The sequence below is a fragment of the Cynocephalus volans genome, chromosome 6 (genome assembly GCF_027409185.1).
Source record: "Cynocephalus volans isolate mCynVol1 chromosome 6, mCynVol1.pri, whole genome shotgun sequence".
Taxonomy (NCBI): Eukaryota; Metazoa; Chordata; class Mammalia; order Dermoptera; family Cynocephalidae; genus Cynocephalus; species Cynocephalus volans.
Genome location: NC_084465.1, coordinates 137,526,388 through 137,540,487, shown reverse-complemented (window position 1 = coordinate 137,540,487; position 14,100 = coordinate 137,526,388). Strand labels below are relative to the sequence as shown.

Sequence of the window (14,100 nt, the reverse complement as noted above, 5' to 3'; positions counted from 1 at the left end):
GCTGTTTCACAGAGTCTTGAAACCTTGTTTTCTTCCTTTTAAATGACAGGCTGTTTTCCTTGGCACAGCCCCAGAGTACAGCAACAGTTAAACATGCTGCTATGTGAAAGGGCTGTATTTGTTTAGAAGTTACTCAGAAGGCCGTGAGAGCAGGCGACCTGGATTGTAGGAAGTAGCCCCAGGAAACTCAACAGTATTTTTTTCTTTCCTTTCCTTTTGCCACGATGCTGGTTTTTCCTTGGCCAATAGTATTTTGTAATAAGGTCAAGCTTTAGGCTAGTTGGAATTTCATGGGATATCAGACGCATTGCTTTCTTATAAGCAATTGCTTACCCTTTCAAGAAAAGGAGCAAAAACATCAAGAAAATGATGTATTTGGTCCAGGGTTCTACGTGAAATGGTTCTTGATCATCTTCCCAGATTAACTTTGGAAGAGTAGACACCGTAACACAGAAAAAGGACTGACTATGTACATACACATCCATCATACGCGAAGAGAGTTTCGGTCTGTGATAAAAACTGAATGAACTTCAAAAATAACCAGCAGCTGTCCCCAACTGACCCATAAAGAGAAAAGAAATTAGAAATAGAAAGTTGAAAATCAAGAGGCTCAAGAGTGAATTTGAATACTGTTATGTAGACATTTTAAACAAAGGGTAGCTCTCACATAATTAAATAGTGAGTGACTGTGTTTTTGAAGTTATAAAAGGCTAGAGATCCAGATTTGTCAAATTGAAAGCACCGCAGTATTTTGCAATATAGACCTTGGGTTGGGGGATGGGGTTCAGAAAGGGGGAAAACTTTGCTCCACTTTTAGCTTTGTTATCAAAATAAGGAAATTTTTTGAACATCACAAATAATATATAAGAACATTTCTGAACATGGAAGTACATTTGGTGTTCACCTCATCTGTTTAAATCTTGTAAGAACTAAGGAAAACAACCAGAAACTCAGAAGCATTTACACTGGGGTTTAGACATTAATGCTTAAGAATGCACTGTTCTTCTGGTTGTACCAGTCCAGGGTCCTGCCTCCCATATTTTTTTCCTTATGAATCATTTCTTTTTACTTACTTCCAGGACAATAGCTGGATTCTGCCTTATCACTACCTAATATCAATGAATCTGTTCCACATATTACCTTCAAGACTGTTTATTTTACTTTACCTTCTCCAGGATACAGGTAATAACATATTTTACTTTCATTCAGATGAATTTTCAGACTTTTGTATCTCCTTTGTTAAATTATTTCATTATTTGTGTTATTCCAACCCCTGAGAAGGAATAATCATTACGACTTTTACCTTAAGACATTTAAATTGTAATCAAGTCCAATAGCAGATGACCTTAAAAAAAAGCTGATTTATCTTGTGAAAACCAGAATCGAAGAGACAAAAAAAAAAAAAAAAATGTACAATTTCCCAGGTTTAATTCTTTCATGAGATTACAAAGAATGAAAAGCGATGACTATGTTATTATTAGTGTCAGCAAGTACCTCTTTGGGAAACATATGTTGCAATTTTAGAGACCCAAAATTGTAATAACCTTTTTTTCTCATTTTACCAGCATGATAACACTTTGGCAATTAAAACTTAAAGATGAAATTATCAGGTTGCTTAATTAAGTCAAGCAGCTCTTTAATTCAATACAATGCAGTTGAACTATTTTGCATTGTATAAATAAAATAGCTGGCTGTATCATAGAACTTTTCATTTTGCAGCTGGAAGTATAGACATCGTATATAGATGCAAAGCCCAATGGAAATAAGCTGATGATCACTTTTCGATGATTACAAAGGCTTCAATACCTATTTTCTGTATCTCAAATTATGTTCTTTCTGCCTATGACTTACCTTCTTGGAATACACAGACTATTCTCTTAATCATTTGTATTATTTTCTATATGCTTCTCTTCTCTCCATTCATCGTTCCATTGTATTGCTTTTTCTCTGCTTTACATTTTCAGTGTTTAGAAAAACAAAAATAGAAAATCCACCAAGCTTACCATTTCCACCAGGGATAAATATAAGAACATCCCAGCAGTAACTGTTAAGATCCAGTCTTGAACACATGCATCAGCTGACACTGAGAGGCCAATGTATAATCCTATGAAGGCTGTTAGAGCACTTATAAAATTCATCAGGATGGCAGTCTTAATAGAAAGGCCAGAGCTTAGGAGCACAGCGATGTCTCCTGAAGATAAAGGGGAAAAGAAAGTATAATTATCATTTAACTGATGATGGCTTTAGTAAAGTAATACGCTGATCGGCTGTTTCAGATTTCAACACTGGAACCAATTTTATAAGTTGAGTGATCAGTTAATAAAGCACCTATATTTCTCTAGGATTCATAACCAACCCATTATACCATTATGAAGTTGCATTTCAAGGTTCTATTTCTTTTGCTGCTTCTAAAGAGAGCATATACAGAGAAGTCTGTGACATATTCTTTAGTTCCTGATATCCTGTGACATTTTCAACTTAGATAAATGCAAAATTTATTTAAGAAAAAAAAAAAAAAAAAAGAAGTCACTCCCTGTCCCAGAGTTTCTAAATCATTCTGCCTGGGAACTTGCCAGGTGAAATCATGACATTATATAGGCGTTTATTATTTACTTATGCACGAAGTGCTGTAAGGAAAGAGAAAACTACTTAATAAGAGATTTTTAAATCATTGCAGAAGTTGTTTAGGAAAACAAATTTTTCCTGTAGAAAATGGTTTTACTGACTTGATGATTTTAGGAAAATGGCATTATTCTTTCCACACTTTTCCTCCAAAAGAAGAATGACCTATTAGTAAATCTGAGAGCATCTATTTCTTAGTTTTAGCGATTGAGATGAGACTGAAATTCAATAAAGAGACAGCTTGGGGACTTAGTGTCTTAGTTCTACTGCATAATTGGTCCTATGAACAGGTCCTGAAGCTTCTTTCTGGTCTGCTACAGTCTGTGACACTGAGCTGTGGTTTTCGGTTGAAGATCAAGTGTTATACCACTGTTACAGTAGCTAAATGCAGGACCATAGGGTATGGATCCCAGACCAGGTACACTTTAATGGGTTCAGGAGAGACCTTGGATAAACTGCTGCAGGAAGAATAGGTCAATAATAAGTAGGTAGAAGGACTTTGGTGAATGGACATTGAGCACAAGAGGGCAAAGGTAACCCAAGGGACAGTGTAAGACTGAAAGTGGAAGCAGAAAGAGGGACTGGTAAGGTAGGGCAGGTGTGTGTTGGACCAGCCTCTACTATTTCTGGGTCTGTTTCAGAAATGTCTATTCAATACTATCATGGTCCCTAGGAGGCAGGATTTGAATTATAAGGCTATTAGAATTATCCAAAAAGAGAGTCTTGTGTGCATCTGCTACCATATGCCTGTCATTACAATTTTATGCTTGGCTTTAAACATTTTATACAAATCGGGTTAATGAAACCATGGTTTGGTTTTAATTTAAATGTTATTTTATCTCACTGGCCCATTTGCTAGCATAATGGGTAAAGTTCCCTTCTTAAAAATTTTCCCACAATTAATATGCAGATTTAAAAATCCTTGCCAAAGTTCCTTAAAATAAGGTTTCTCTGAATGACACTCTCCTAGATAGAATTCTCTGGAATCCAAAGAGTCATTTCTAACCCTGGGAAAGATCATAAAGGAGTCTAATTAATTTGTATCCCAAGGTACAGGAATTTTTCCTCCTAATCGTCTTCCTCTTATGGTTTAAATAAATTATAAATGGAAAATATTCATCTTTCAATTGTACATTGGAAAAAGAATCCTACTGAATCATAGCTAGGAATATATTATGACTTTCTTAACAAGAAGGAAACAGTGATTCTACCATTGGACTTACCCATTTCATGTGGAATTTCATGACACAAGATAGCAATTGTCGTGGTCACTCCTGACTCGCATGAAGATGAGAAGGCTGCTCCTATCACTAGGCCATCTGCAAAATTATGCAGGCTGTCCCCAACCAGAATCATTATTGCTAACAAGCTAATGGCTTTGCCTAAAGAACCAAATAAAGGTGTGAGAAGAATTAACAGAGCACTGTATATTTCATGAATCCTTCAAATATGATCAACTTTCCCATCTACCTTTGACAATCTTTTATTGCATCTAATCAAATAACCTCACTTCCTTTCAGCTTTCAAAATAAGTCATAACTGGAGATGCAAATATAGTAACCAGCATGCTTGAATGTATGATCTGACTAATAATGAGATAAATTATGTACTGGCATTCACTATTTTATCATCTTGTCTAGCTATGCCAAAAGAAGAAAATAAAAACAATGTTACAACCTCCCAAAAATACCACTCATGACCTTTCCTTTCTGTATGGACTGGATGTTTGTGTTCCAACACTCAACATTTTCCCCTGCAAGACAGCTGGCTAAAGTTACCCAGCTCTCACCTCTGATGTGAAGAAACAACAAATGGATAGTCCTATGCTGAGTAGAGTGTCTGGGAGAAAACATGGCAGCATAGAAAGACAGGTGAGGTACCTAACCATGGTTGGCTCATACCCAGGAGATACTCCTCGCTGTAAGAACAAGTAGTCAAGGGGAATTCTCAACAGTCTGTCTGTGGCATGGATGCCTGCAATCCAACCTACAAGAGAGCTGTGCAGCCCTTGCAGACTGTGAGCCCCGTGTGGGGAGCCTCTTGGAGCTACCCACATGACTGCATTAATCCAGACACAGAGTTCACACTGAGCTTCCCGATCCTCTGGGTCCTGGGCTGCCACAGAACATCACAATTTGGGGATTGGACCCAACAGCAGAGTGTATTTTGCCTTGTAGGCCCAGTACCCTGTCATCTCCACAATGCTAAGGCCTCCTCATCACACCATGACTTTGGCTTTGGCACTCAAGCCAACAAAGTGCCCTGCTCGCCTGGGACAGGTGGTCCAGAACAGTGTGAAGGCCACCCCCAGGACAGAGGGAGCCAGTGCTCACACTTTACAGAGACTGAGAGCCAACTGGCCAGGGCCTCAGGGTCAGCCAGCTGGTAACTCTGCTGCTTTCAGTCAATCACCTGTGAACTTCTTCTGGTGGCACAGAGTCCCACCATGGCTCTGGCAAACCCACCCAGAGCCACTGACTCCATCTAAGAAGCTATAGAGATTCTGCATGCCAATCTCAGGGGCAGAGAGTCCTGTCTGTAGCTCCAGCAAGCCCTCCTGATGCCACCCTGAGGAGTTGAAGGCAGCACAATGTCTCTCTTGGGGGCTTAGAGTCCTGCCCACTAATCCGGTATCCTTGCCTGAAGTGGTTCACTCCAGCTGAGAATCTACATAGTGACCTAGAGTCTCTCTTGGGGCACAGCAGCCCATCCCCAGTAACCTTGCATGGGGCAGCCCACTCCAGCTGAAGAGCTTCACAGTGACCCAGCACCTCTCTTGGGAGTGCAGGGTCCCACCCACGAACACAGCAACCTTGCTCAGAGCAGCTGACTGCAACTAAGGAGCTGCAGACCACCCCACCATCTCTCTTGGGGGTTCAGTGTCTTGCCCATGACCCCAGTGACATCTCTCAGTGTGGCTCACTCCAGCTGAGGACCTTCAAAGCAACCCAGTGATTCTCTTGGGGACATAGGGCCCTGCCCACAACCCTAGCAACCTCACCCAAAGCAGTCCACTTCAATAGTGGAGCTGCAGAGCATGCTAACATCTTTCTCAGAAGTCCAAGATCCCAGCAGCAGCCCCAGCAACCCCAACCCTACCCAGGGTCACCCACTTTAGCTGAGAAGATGCTGAGGACTCCAGAACCTCTCTGAGGGCACAGGATCTGGCCACAGCATGTGCAAGGCTGCCCAGGTTCACCCACTCCAGCTGAGGAGCTGCAGAGCACCCCGACACTTCTCCCAAGATCCTGAAACCTCACCCAAAACAACAGCAACCCAGCCCAGTGTTGCCTATTCAGCTGAGTAGCTGCAGAATACCCCACCACCTTTCCAAGGGTCTGCAGTCATGTGCATTACTCTGGCAACCCCACTGACTTAAGCAGAGAAACAGCTGATTGCTGCAACACCTCTCTTAGAACCTCAGCTAGGGTCATCCATTTGAGCTAAGGAAGCAACTGAGCATACCAGTTCATCTGCCAGGAGATCAAAGCACTGCTTACAGCCCCAGCAACCCCACCAGTGTTACATACTCCAGCAAGGAGCTTCTGAGTGTCCCAGCACCTTGACCATAAAAGTACTCACAGACTACTCTGATGTTGAATACAGTCAAAGAGATTTCATGAAGACTACACTACTAGACTCACCCAGAACCAAAGCCAAAACACCCTATTCAACTGACACTGTAGAGTTGTCCTCATCTACAGGAAAGAGTCTCTCTCTTCAAAAGCTACTCCAGAAAACTAGAAGTGACTGTCCCTCCAGATGCTCAGACATCAATGCAGGGATACAAGAAACATAAAAAAAAAAGTAAACATGACATTCCCAAATGAATACAATAATTCGCCAGTTCCAGACCCCAGAGAAGATGAAATCTATGAAATGCATAAAAAGGAATTCCAAATAATCTTGATGAAACTCAACAAGATGTAAGGGAATACAGATAGACAGCACAACGAAGTCATAAAAATAATTCATGATCTGAAGGAAAAATTCAACAGAAATAGATATCAAACAAAAGAAACAAACAGAAATCTTGGAAATGAAGAATTTGTTAAATTAAATAAAAAATATACCAAGAGCTTAGGCAACAGGCTAGATAAATCACAAGAAAGAATTTCTGTCCCTGAAGATAGGCTTTTTGAATAACCTAGCCAGAAACCGCCCCCCCCCCAAAAAAAAGAATCAAAAGAATGAAGAATGTCTAAGAGATGTGTGGGACAACTTTAGGTATCAAACCTCTGTATTATGGTTGTTCTGGAAGGGAAGAGAAAGAAAAAAGCATTGAAAACCTATTAAATGAAACAATAGCTTAAAACCTCCCAAGTAGTGAAAGAGATATGACTTCCAGATCACAGACAGATCCAGCCCAAACAGATTTATTCCAAAAAAGGTCCTCTCCAAGATACATTGTAGTCAAATTGTCAAAAGTCTAAGACAAAGGGAGAATTCTAAAAACAGCAAGTGAAAAGTGTCAAACCACCTGTAGGGGAATCCCCAGGAAACTAACAGCAGATTTCTCAGAAGAAACCATACAGGCCAGCAGAGAATGGAATGATATATTTAAAGTGCTGAAAGAAAAAAAAAAAAACTGCCAGTCAAGTATATTATACTCAGCAAAGCTATCCTTCAAAAATGAAGGAGAAATAGTGTCTTTCCCAGAAAAACAAAAACTGCGAGAATTCATCTCCACTAAGCTAGTCCTACAAGATACCCTTAAGGGAGTCCTACATCTGGAAGCAAAAGAATGATAACTTCCATTATAATAACACATGAAAGAGTAAACCTCATGTGTAGAGGAGATACACAAAAGAGAAAGAAATTATATCTTACCACTTCAAAAAACAAACAAACAAACAAACAAAAAACACCAAATAGCAAAGACAATAAAAGAGAAGGAAATAAATATATATATATATATATATATATATATATATAAAACAACCATAAAACAGTGAACAAAATGTCAGGGGTAAGTCAATACTTTTCAATAACAACCCTGAATGGAAGTGGATTAAATTCCTTATTTAAATGATATAGACTGGTTAAATGGATTAGAAATCAAGACCCAGGTATATGCTGCCTACAAGAAACTTACTTCATCTGTAAAGACACACATAAACCAAAGGTGAAGGGATTGAAAAAATATTCCATGCAAATGGAAACCAAAAATGAGCAGGAATAGCTGTATTTATATCAGATAAAATAAACTTTAAATCAAAAACTAGAAAAAAAAAGAAAAACAAGGGCATTATGTAAGGTTAAAGGGATCAATTCAGCAAGAGGAGATAACAATTGTAATTATACATGCACCCAACATTAGAGGACCCAGACATATAAAGCAAATATTATTGGATCTAAAGGGAGAGGTATACCCCAATACAAAAGAGTTGGGGACTTCAGCACCCCTCTCTCAGCAATAGCCATATCATTTAGACAACAAATTAACAAAGAAACACATGTTAGGCCACAAATCAAGTCTCAACAAACTTTTGAAAATTGAAATCATATCAAGTATCTTTTTAGACCACAATGGAATAAAATTAGAAATCAATAACAAGAGGAACTTTTGAAACTAAGCAAATGCATGGAAATTAAACAACTGCTCCTCAATGACTAATGGGTCAAAGAAGAATTTGAGCAGGAAATCAAAAAAATTGCTCAAAACAAATTAAAATAGAAGCACAACCTACCAAAATCTATGGGGTACTGCAAATGCAGAATCAAATGAAATAGAAACAAAAAAAGATACAAAAGATTGACAAAACAAAAAGTTTGGTTTTTTTAAAGATAACCAAATTGACAAACCATTATCTAGACTAAGAAAAAAAGAGAGAAGACCCCAAAAATGAAAATCAAAAATGAAAAAGAAGACATTACAACTGATACCATAAAAATACTAAGAATCATTAGAGGCTATTATGAACAACTACAGGCCGACAAAATGGAAAATCTGGAGGAAATGGATAAATTTCTGGACACACACAACTTACCAAGACTGAACCAAGAACAAAGAGAAAACCTGAACAGACCAGTAACAAGTAATAATATTGAATAAGTAAGCAGCAGTCTCCCAACAAAGAAAAGCCCAAGATGAATGGCTTCATTGCTAAATTCTACCAAACTTTTAAAGAGGAATTAGCTCTGATTCTTCTCAAACTACTCCAAAAAATCAAAGCAGAAGGTATTCTCCCAAACTCATTCTGTGAGGCCAGTATCACCCTGATACCAAACCAGACAAAGGCACAACAAAAAAATAAAACTACAGGCCAATATCCTTGATGAACATAGAGGAAAAAATTCCCAACAAAATACTAAAAAACTGAATTTAACAGCACATCAAAAAGATTGTACATCATGATCAAGCGGAATTTATCCCAGGGATGCAAGGATGGTTCAATACACACAAATCAATAAATGTGACACACCACATCAACAACATGAAGAACAAAAACCACGTGATCATCTCTATAGATTAAGAAAAAGTGTTTGATAAAATTCAACATGACTTCATGATAAAAACTCTCAATGAATTAGATATAGAAGGAAAGTATCCCAACATAAAGGCCACATATGACAAACCCACAACTAATGTCATTCTGAATGGGGAAAAGCTTTCAACTTTTCCACTAAGAACAGGAAGAAGACAAGGATGCCCTCTCTAACCACTCTTATTTAACACAGTAAGAATACCTATGGAGATTGCACGACACTGAGCAAACTATCCCATTTGTGAGAAACAGACCAAAAAAACCAGAGCCATCCACTTGAAAGAAACCTTAAGAGATTATCTAGCCAATGGGTTATCATTCTGATTTTAGTAGAACTCTTGAGCAAGTAAAATCTTTCATAAATTAGTACTTTTTGCAATAATAATGATGATGATATAAAACTGTATCCAGTGCTTTCCAATGTCATCATTTTTCATGTAAGAAAACTGGAATTTAGAAGAAGTGATGTAGTACTAAAGTCATATAGTTACAGAAAGACAGATCTGGCCGTCTTCACCAATCCTGAAGCCCTCTACTTCTAGACTACTTTATATGCTAGGTTATTACATGTTTTTTATTGCATTAGCCAGTCATATGTCTTATGGGAGGTGAACACATATTATGTACATGGTACGAGAACTCAGCTGCCCAGCTGTGGACACACAAGCCTGTAGCTGATAACTAGCCTGTGACCTTCATGTGTTTGAACTGTTTCTGAGAGCCAGCCTGAGCTGGAGAAGACCTAGGCACAGGGTTAGGAGCTGAAGTTGCGTGGTCTCTGCCATCCTCCAGAAATTCAGTTTGGCACTGGAAATAGTGTGACACATCTTGGGATTAGAGTGGTCACACTAGGAAATAAGAGAAAATACAGTGAAGCATTTTTCTCTGTATCACTGTTAATTTAAACAGGGCAAGGACAGATGTGATCCTGGTTGTGTGTTTGAAATTATTGAGATGAACCAAGAGATGATTGGGGTATTGGGTTAATAAGGAAATGGAATTTCTAGCCAGAGCTTTAGGCAAGAGGAAGAAATTTTTTAAAAAATCCAAATTGGAAAAGAGGAATTAAAATTGCCCCTGTTTGTAGATGACATGATCTTACATATAGGAAAATCTAAAGACTCTACCAAAAATCTCTTAGAACTGATAAAAAAGAATTCAGTAAAGTTGCAGGATACAAAATCAACATACAAAAATCAGTCATGTCTCTGTATATCAACAATGAACTAGCTGAAACAAAAAGAAATCTATTCTATTTACAATAACTATCGAAAGAAAGAGAGAAAGAGAGAAAGAGAGAAAGAAAGAAAGAAAGAAAGAAAGAAAGAAAGAAAGAAAGAAAGAAAGAAAGAAAGAAAGAAAGAAAGAAAGAAAATACCTAGGAATAAATTTAACCAAGGAGGTGAAAGATCTATACAATGAAAACTGCAAAACATTGATGAAAGAAATTAAAGAAGACACGAAAAGATGAAAAGACATCCCATATTCATGGATCAGAAGAATTAGCATTGTCAAAATGACCATACTACCTAAAGCAATCTACAAATTCAATGCAATCCCTAATAAAATACCAATGACATTCTTCACAGAAATAGAAAAAAACAATCCTAAAATTCATTTGGAACCACAAAGGACTCTGAATAGCCAAAGTAATCCTAAGCAAAAAGAACAAAGATGGAGGTATTACACCACCTGACTTCAAAATATACTACAAAACTATAGTAATAAAGACAGTGGTACTGGCATAAAAACAGATACATGGACCAATGCAACACAGTAGAGAACTTAGAAATAAATCCACATGTCTGCAGACAACTGATCTTTGACAAAGGTGCTGAAAACATACACTGGGGAAAGAAGAGCCTCTTCAATAAATGGTGCTCAGAAAACTGGACGTCCATATACAGAAGAAAGAAACTAGACCTGTACCTCCCACCATATACCAAAAACAACTTAAAATGGAGTAAAGACTTAAATTTAAGACATGAAACTTTAAAACAACTAGAAGAAAACATAGGGAAAACACTCCAAGACATTGGTCTGGGCAAAATTTTATGGAGAAGATTTCTGAAGCACAGGCAACAAAAGCAAAAATAGACAAATGGAACTACATCAGACTAAAAGCTTCTGCACAGCAAAAGAAACATCAACAGAGTGAAGAGGCAGTCAGCAGAATGGGAGAAAATATTTGCAAACTATTTATCTGACAAGAGATTATTACCCAGAATATACAAAGAACTCAAACAACTTAACAGCAAAAAAAAAAAAAAAACAATAAAAAATGGGCAAATGATCTGAACAGACATTTCTCAAAAAAAAAAAAAAAAAGACATGCAAATGGCTAACAGGTAAGTGAAAGTAATGCTCAACGTCACTAATCATCAGGGAAATGCAAATCAAAACCACAATGAGATATCATCTCATCCCAGTTAGAATGATTATTATCAAAAAGACAAAAAGTAACAAATAATGGCAAGGATGCAGAGAAAAGGGGATACTGTTGGTGGGAATGTAAATCAGTATAGCCATTATGGAAAACTGCATGGACGTTCCTTAAAAACCTACAAATAGAACTACCATATGATCCAGCAATCCCACTGCTGGATATTTATCCAAAGGAAAGGAAATCAGCTATGGAAGAGATACCTGAACCCCCACGTTTACAGTAGCACTATTCACAATAGCCAAGATATGGAATCAAGCTAGGTGTCCATCAACAGATGAATGGATAAAGAAAATGTGGTATATGTACACAACGGAGTACTACTCAGCCTTTAAAAAGGATGAAGTCCTGTCATCTGTGGCAAGCAACATGGATGAGCCTGAAAGACATGTTAAGTGAAATAAGGTGGACACAGGAAGATAAATACTGCATTTTCTCACTCATATGTGGGAGCCAAAAAAAAAAAAAGTTGAACTTTTAAGAGTAGAGAGTAGAATTGTGGTTAGTAAAGGCTGGGAAGGGGAGAGAGAAAAGGGAATAGGTAGAGGTTAGTTAATGGATAGAAAATTACAGCTAGATAGGAAAAATAAGCTCTAGTGGTGTATGGTATTGCTAGGCATCTATGTTCTCATCTATAATTAACAATAATTTTTTGTATCTTGTCACCTATAATTAATAATAATTTATTGTATGTTCTCGAATGTTCTCATCACAAAGAAACAATAAATTTTTGTGATGATGAATATGCTAATTACCCTGATTTGATCATCACATATTGTATACATGCATTGAAATATAACTACCTCATAAAGATGTATAATCAATACATTTAAATAAATAAACCTCTTCATATTTTAAGCAAAAAAAAAAAAAAAGAAAGAAACTTAATCCCATAATGTGATGGCATTAGGAGGTGGGGTCTTTGGGAGGTGATTTAGTCATGAGGGCTCTGAATGGGATTAGCACCCTTATAAAAGAGATGCCCGAGACTCCCTTGCTCCTTTTGCCATGTGAGGACACAGTAAGAAGGTGCCATCTGGGAAACAGAAAGTGGGCCCTTGCCATGTACCTTGATCTTGGACTTCCAGGCTCCAGAATAGTGAGAAAGAAATTTCTGTGGTTTATAAGCAAACTGTGGTAGTTTGCTATAGCTGCTGGAATGGAATAAGATAAACCACCCTGTGGAATATCCTTAAAAGTACAGTTTATTTTCCAAAACTGTTCCTTTGAGTGACTGTCCCGTGTAATCTGCTGCATGTACTATCTGCCAATGTATGACTGTTGTGTTTCCCTTTCCAATTGGTGGTAATGACTTTCCCAAAGCACCTCATTCACTCCCAAACTATGATTGCACAGAACCAGGACCAACTCTTCTGGCCCCAAAGCTTCAGAACAATTACTCAATGTTCTTGTCTGTCTGCAAATTAACTTTCAGTACTAGACCAGCCAGTTAGAGCAAAATAAAGAGAAGCTTCTGTTTTCACGGGATTCTATTACATAATGCACATTATCTGATTAGGAGAAAGTCAGTGAAATAACTTTAATCATAATTTGGTTCAAGTTTTTAATGGACAGAATTTCTGTTTGGAAAAACCGAAATTGTTTGTTATCATAACCCAGTTATGCAGTTGAATGACTGACAAACGCAAAAGGTATTTTGAGGATAACCCTTATTCTGACAGTAAACTGACCAGGCATACCATTTGATCAGAATAGTCATTAATCAATTGTCATTGTGTAAAATTTTATTAATTATTCAGTTGAATATATCCTGTGTGACAGGTGTAAGTAAGAACTGTTGTTACTGTCGGAACTGAATTATTCTTAAAATTGTACTCAAGAAAAATAGAAAGAGGTTACCTCCTGGTTTCTTAGACTGCAGGGGGACTATATTGTAATATGGTTTCCTGTTTTATTTGGGGAATATGATTTGACTTATTTTATATCCACACCATAAAATAAGTAACCTCAGTAAACAGCAGACATAGCCCAGATTATTAGTCAGAGAAAGCTATATTGACAAAGCTGTGTTGCAAGTGTGTCCTGTGTATTTTCCTTCTAAAAATCGTCATTCTTATCTAGAAATATCACTGTAGTACTGACTTACATCCTACTTGTAATTTACTAATTCATTTTATTCTTTGTTAAAAATGGATGGACAGATTTCAGGCAACACTCAGAAAAATATAGAATAAATATCAAATTATTGAATCCATGAAGTTTTTATTTTCATTGCCTGGAAGTTTTCAGAGTTCAATAACACTACCAGGTCTCTTAGCTGTTCCTGCCCATTTTCAAAAATAAAGTTCTTCTTTGTGAAAAAACTTTTTAAAATTTAATTTATACTCTTGACAACATTGCAGCATGCAAAATAAAACTGTGATATCCATATGCCTACATGTATTTTTGATATTAACAGCATATATGGCAATGGAAGATTTTTAGCTAATATATACTCTGTTTTAGGAAACTGCCTGGCCTGTTTTTGCTGTCTATTATTTTATTATCTCTGATTATGGGTTTCTAAATGTCAGATCATGGATATGT

The 14,100-nt window shown here is 37.3% G+C and overlaps 1 protein-coding gene across 3 annotated transcripts in view; it reads right to left on the bottom strand.

Annotated features, from left to right (window-relative positions):
- The window catches only part of SLC39A12 (solute carrier family 39 member 12), a 69,660-nt gene that overhangs the window by 23,113 nt on the left and 32,447 nt on the right, over positions 1 to 14,100 (bottom strand). For all 3 annotated transcript variants that reach the window (XM_063100731.1, XM_063100732.1, XM_063100733.1), the window contains 2 exons: positions 3,846 to 4,004; positions 2,004 to 2,191 (listed from right to left, as the gene is read on the bottom strand). In XM_063100731.1, coding sequence (XP_062956801.1) covers positions 2,004 to 2,191; positions 3,846 to 4,004 — 347 coding nt within the window. The remainder of the gene's footprint in view (positions 1 to 2,003; positions 2,192 to 3,845; positions 4,005 to 14,100) is intronic.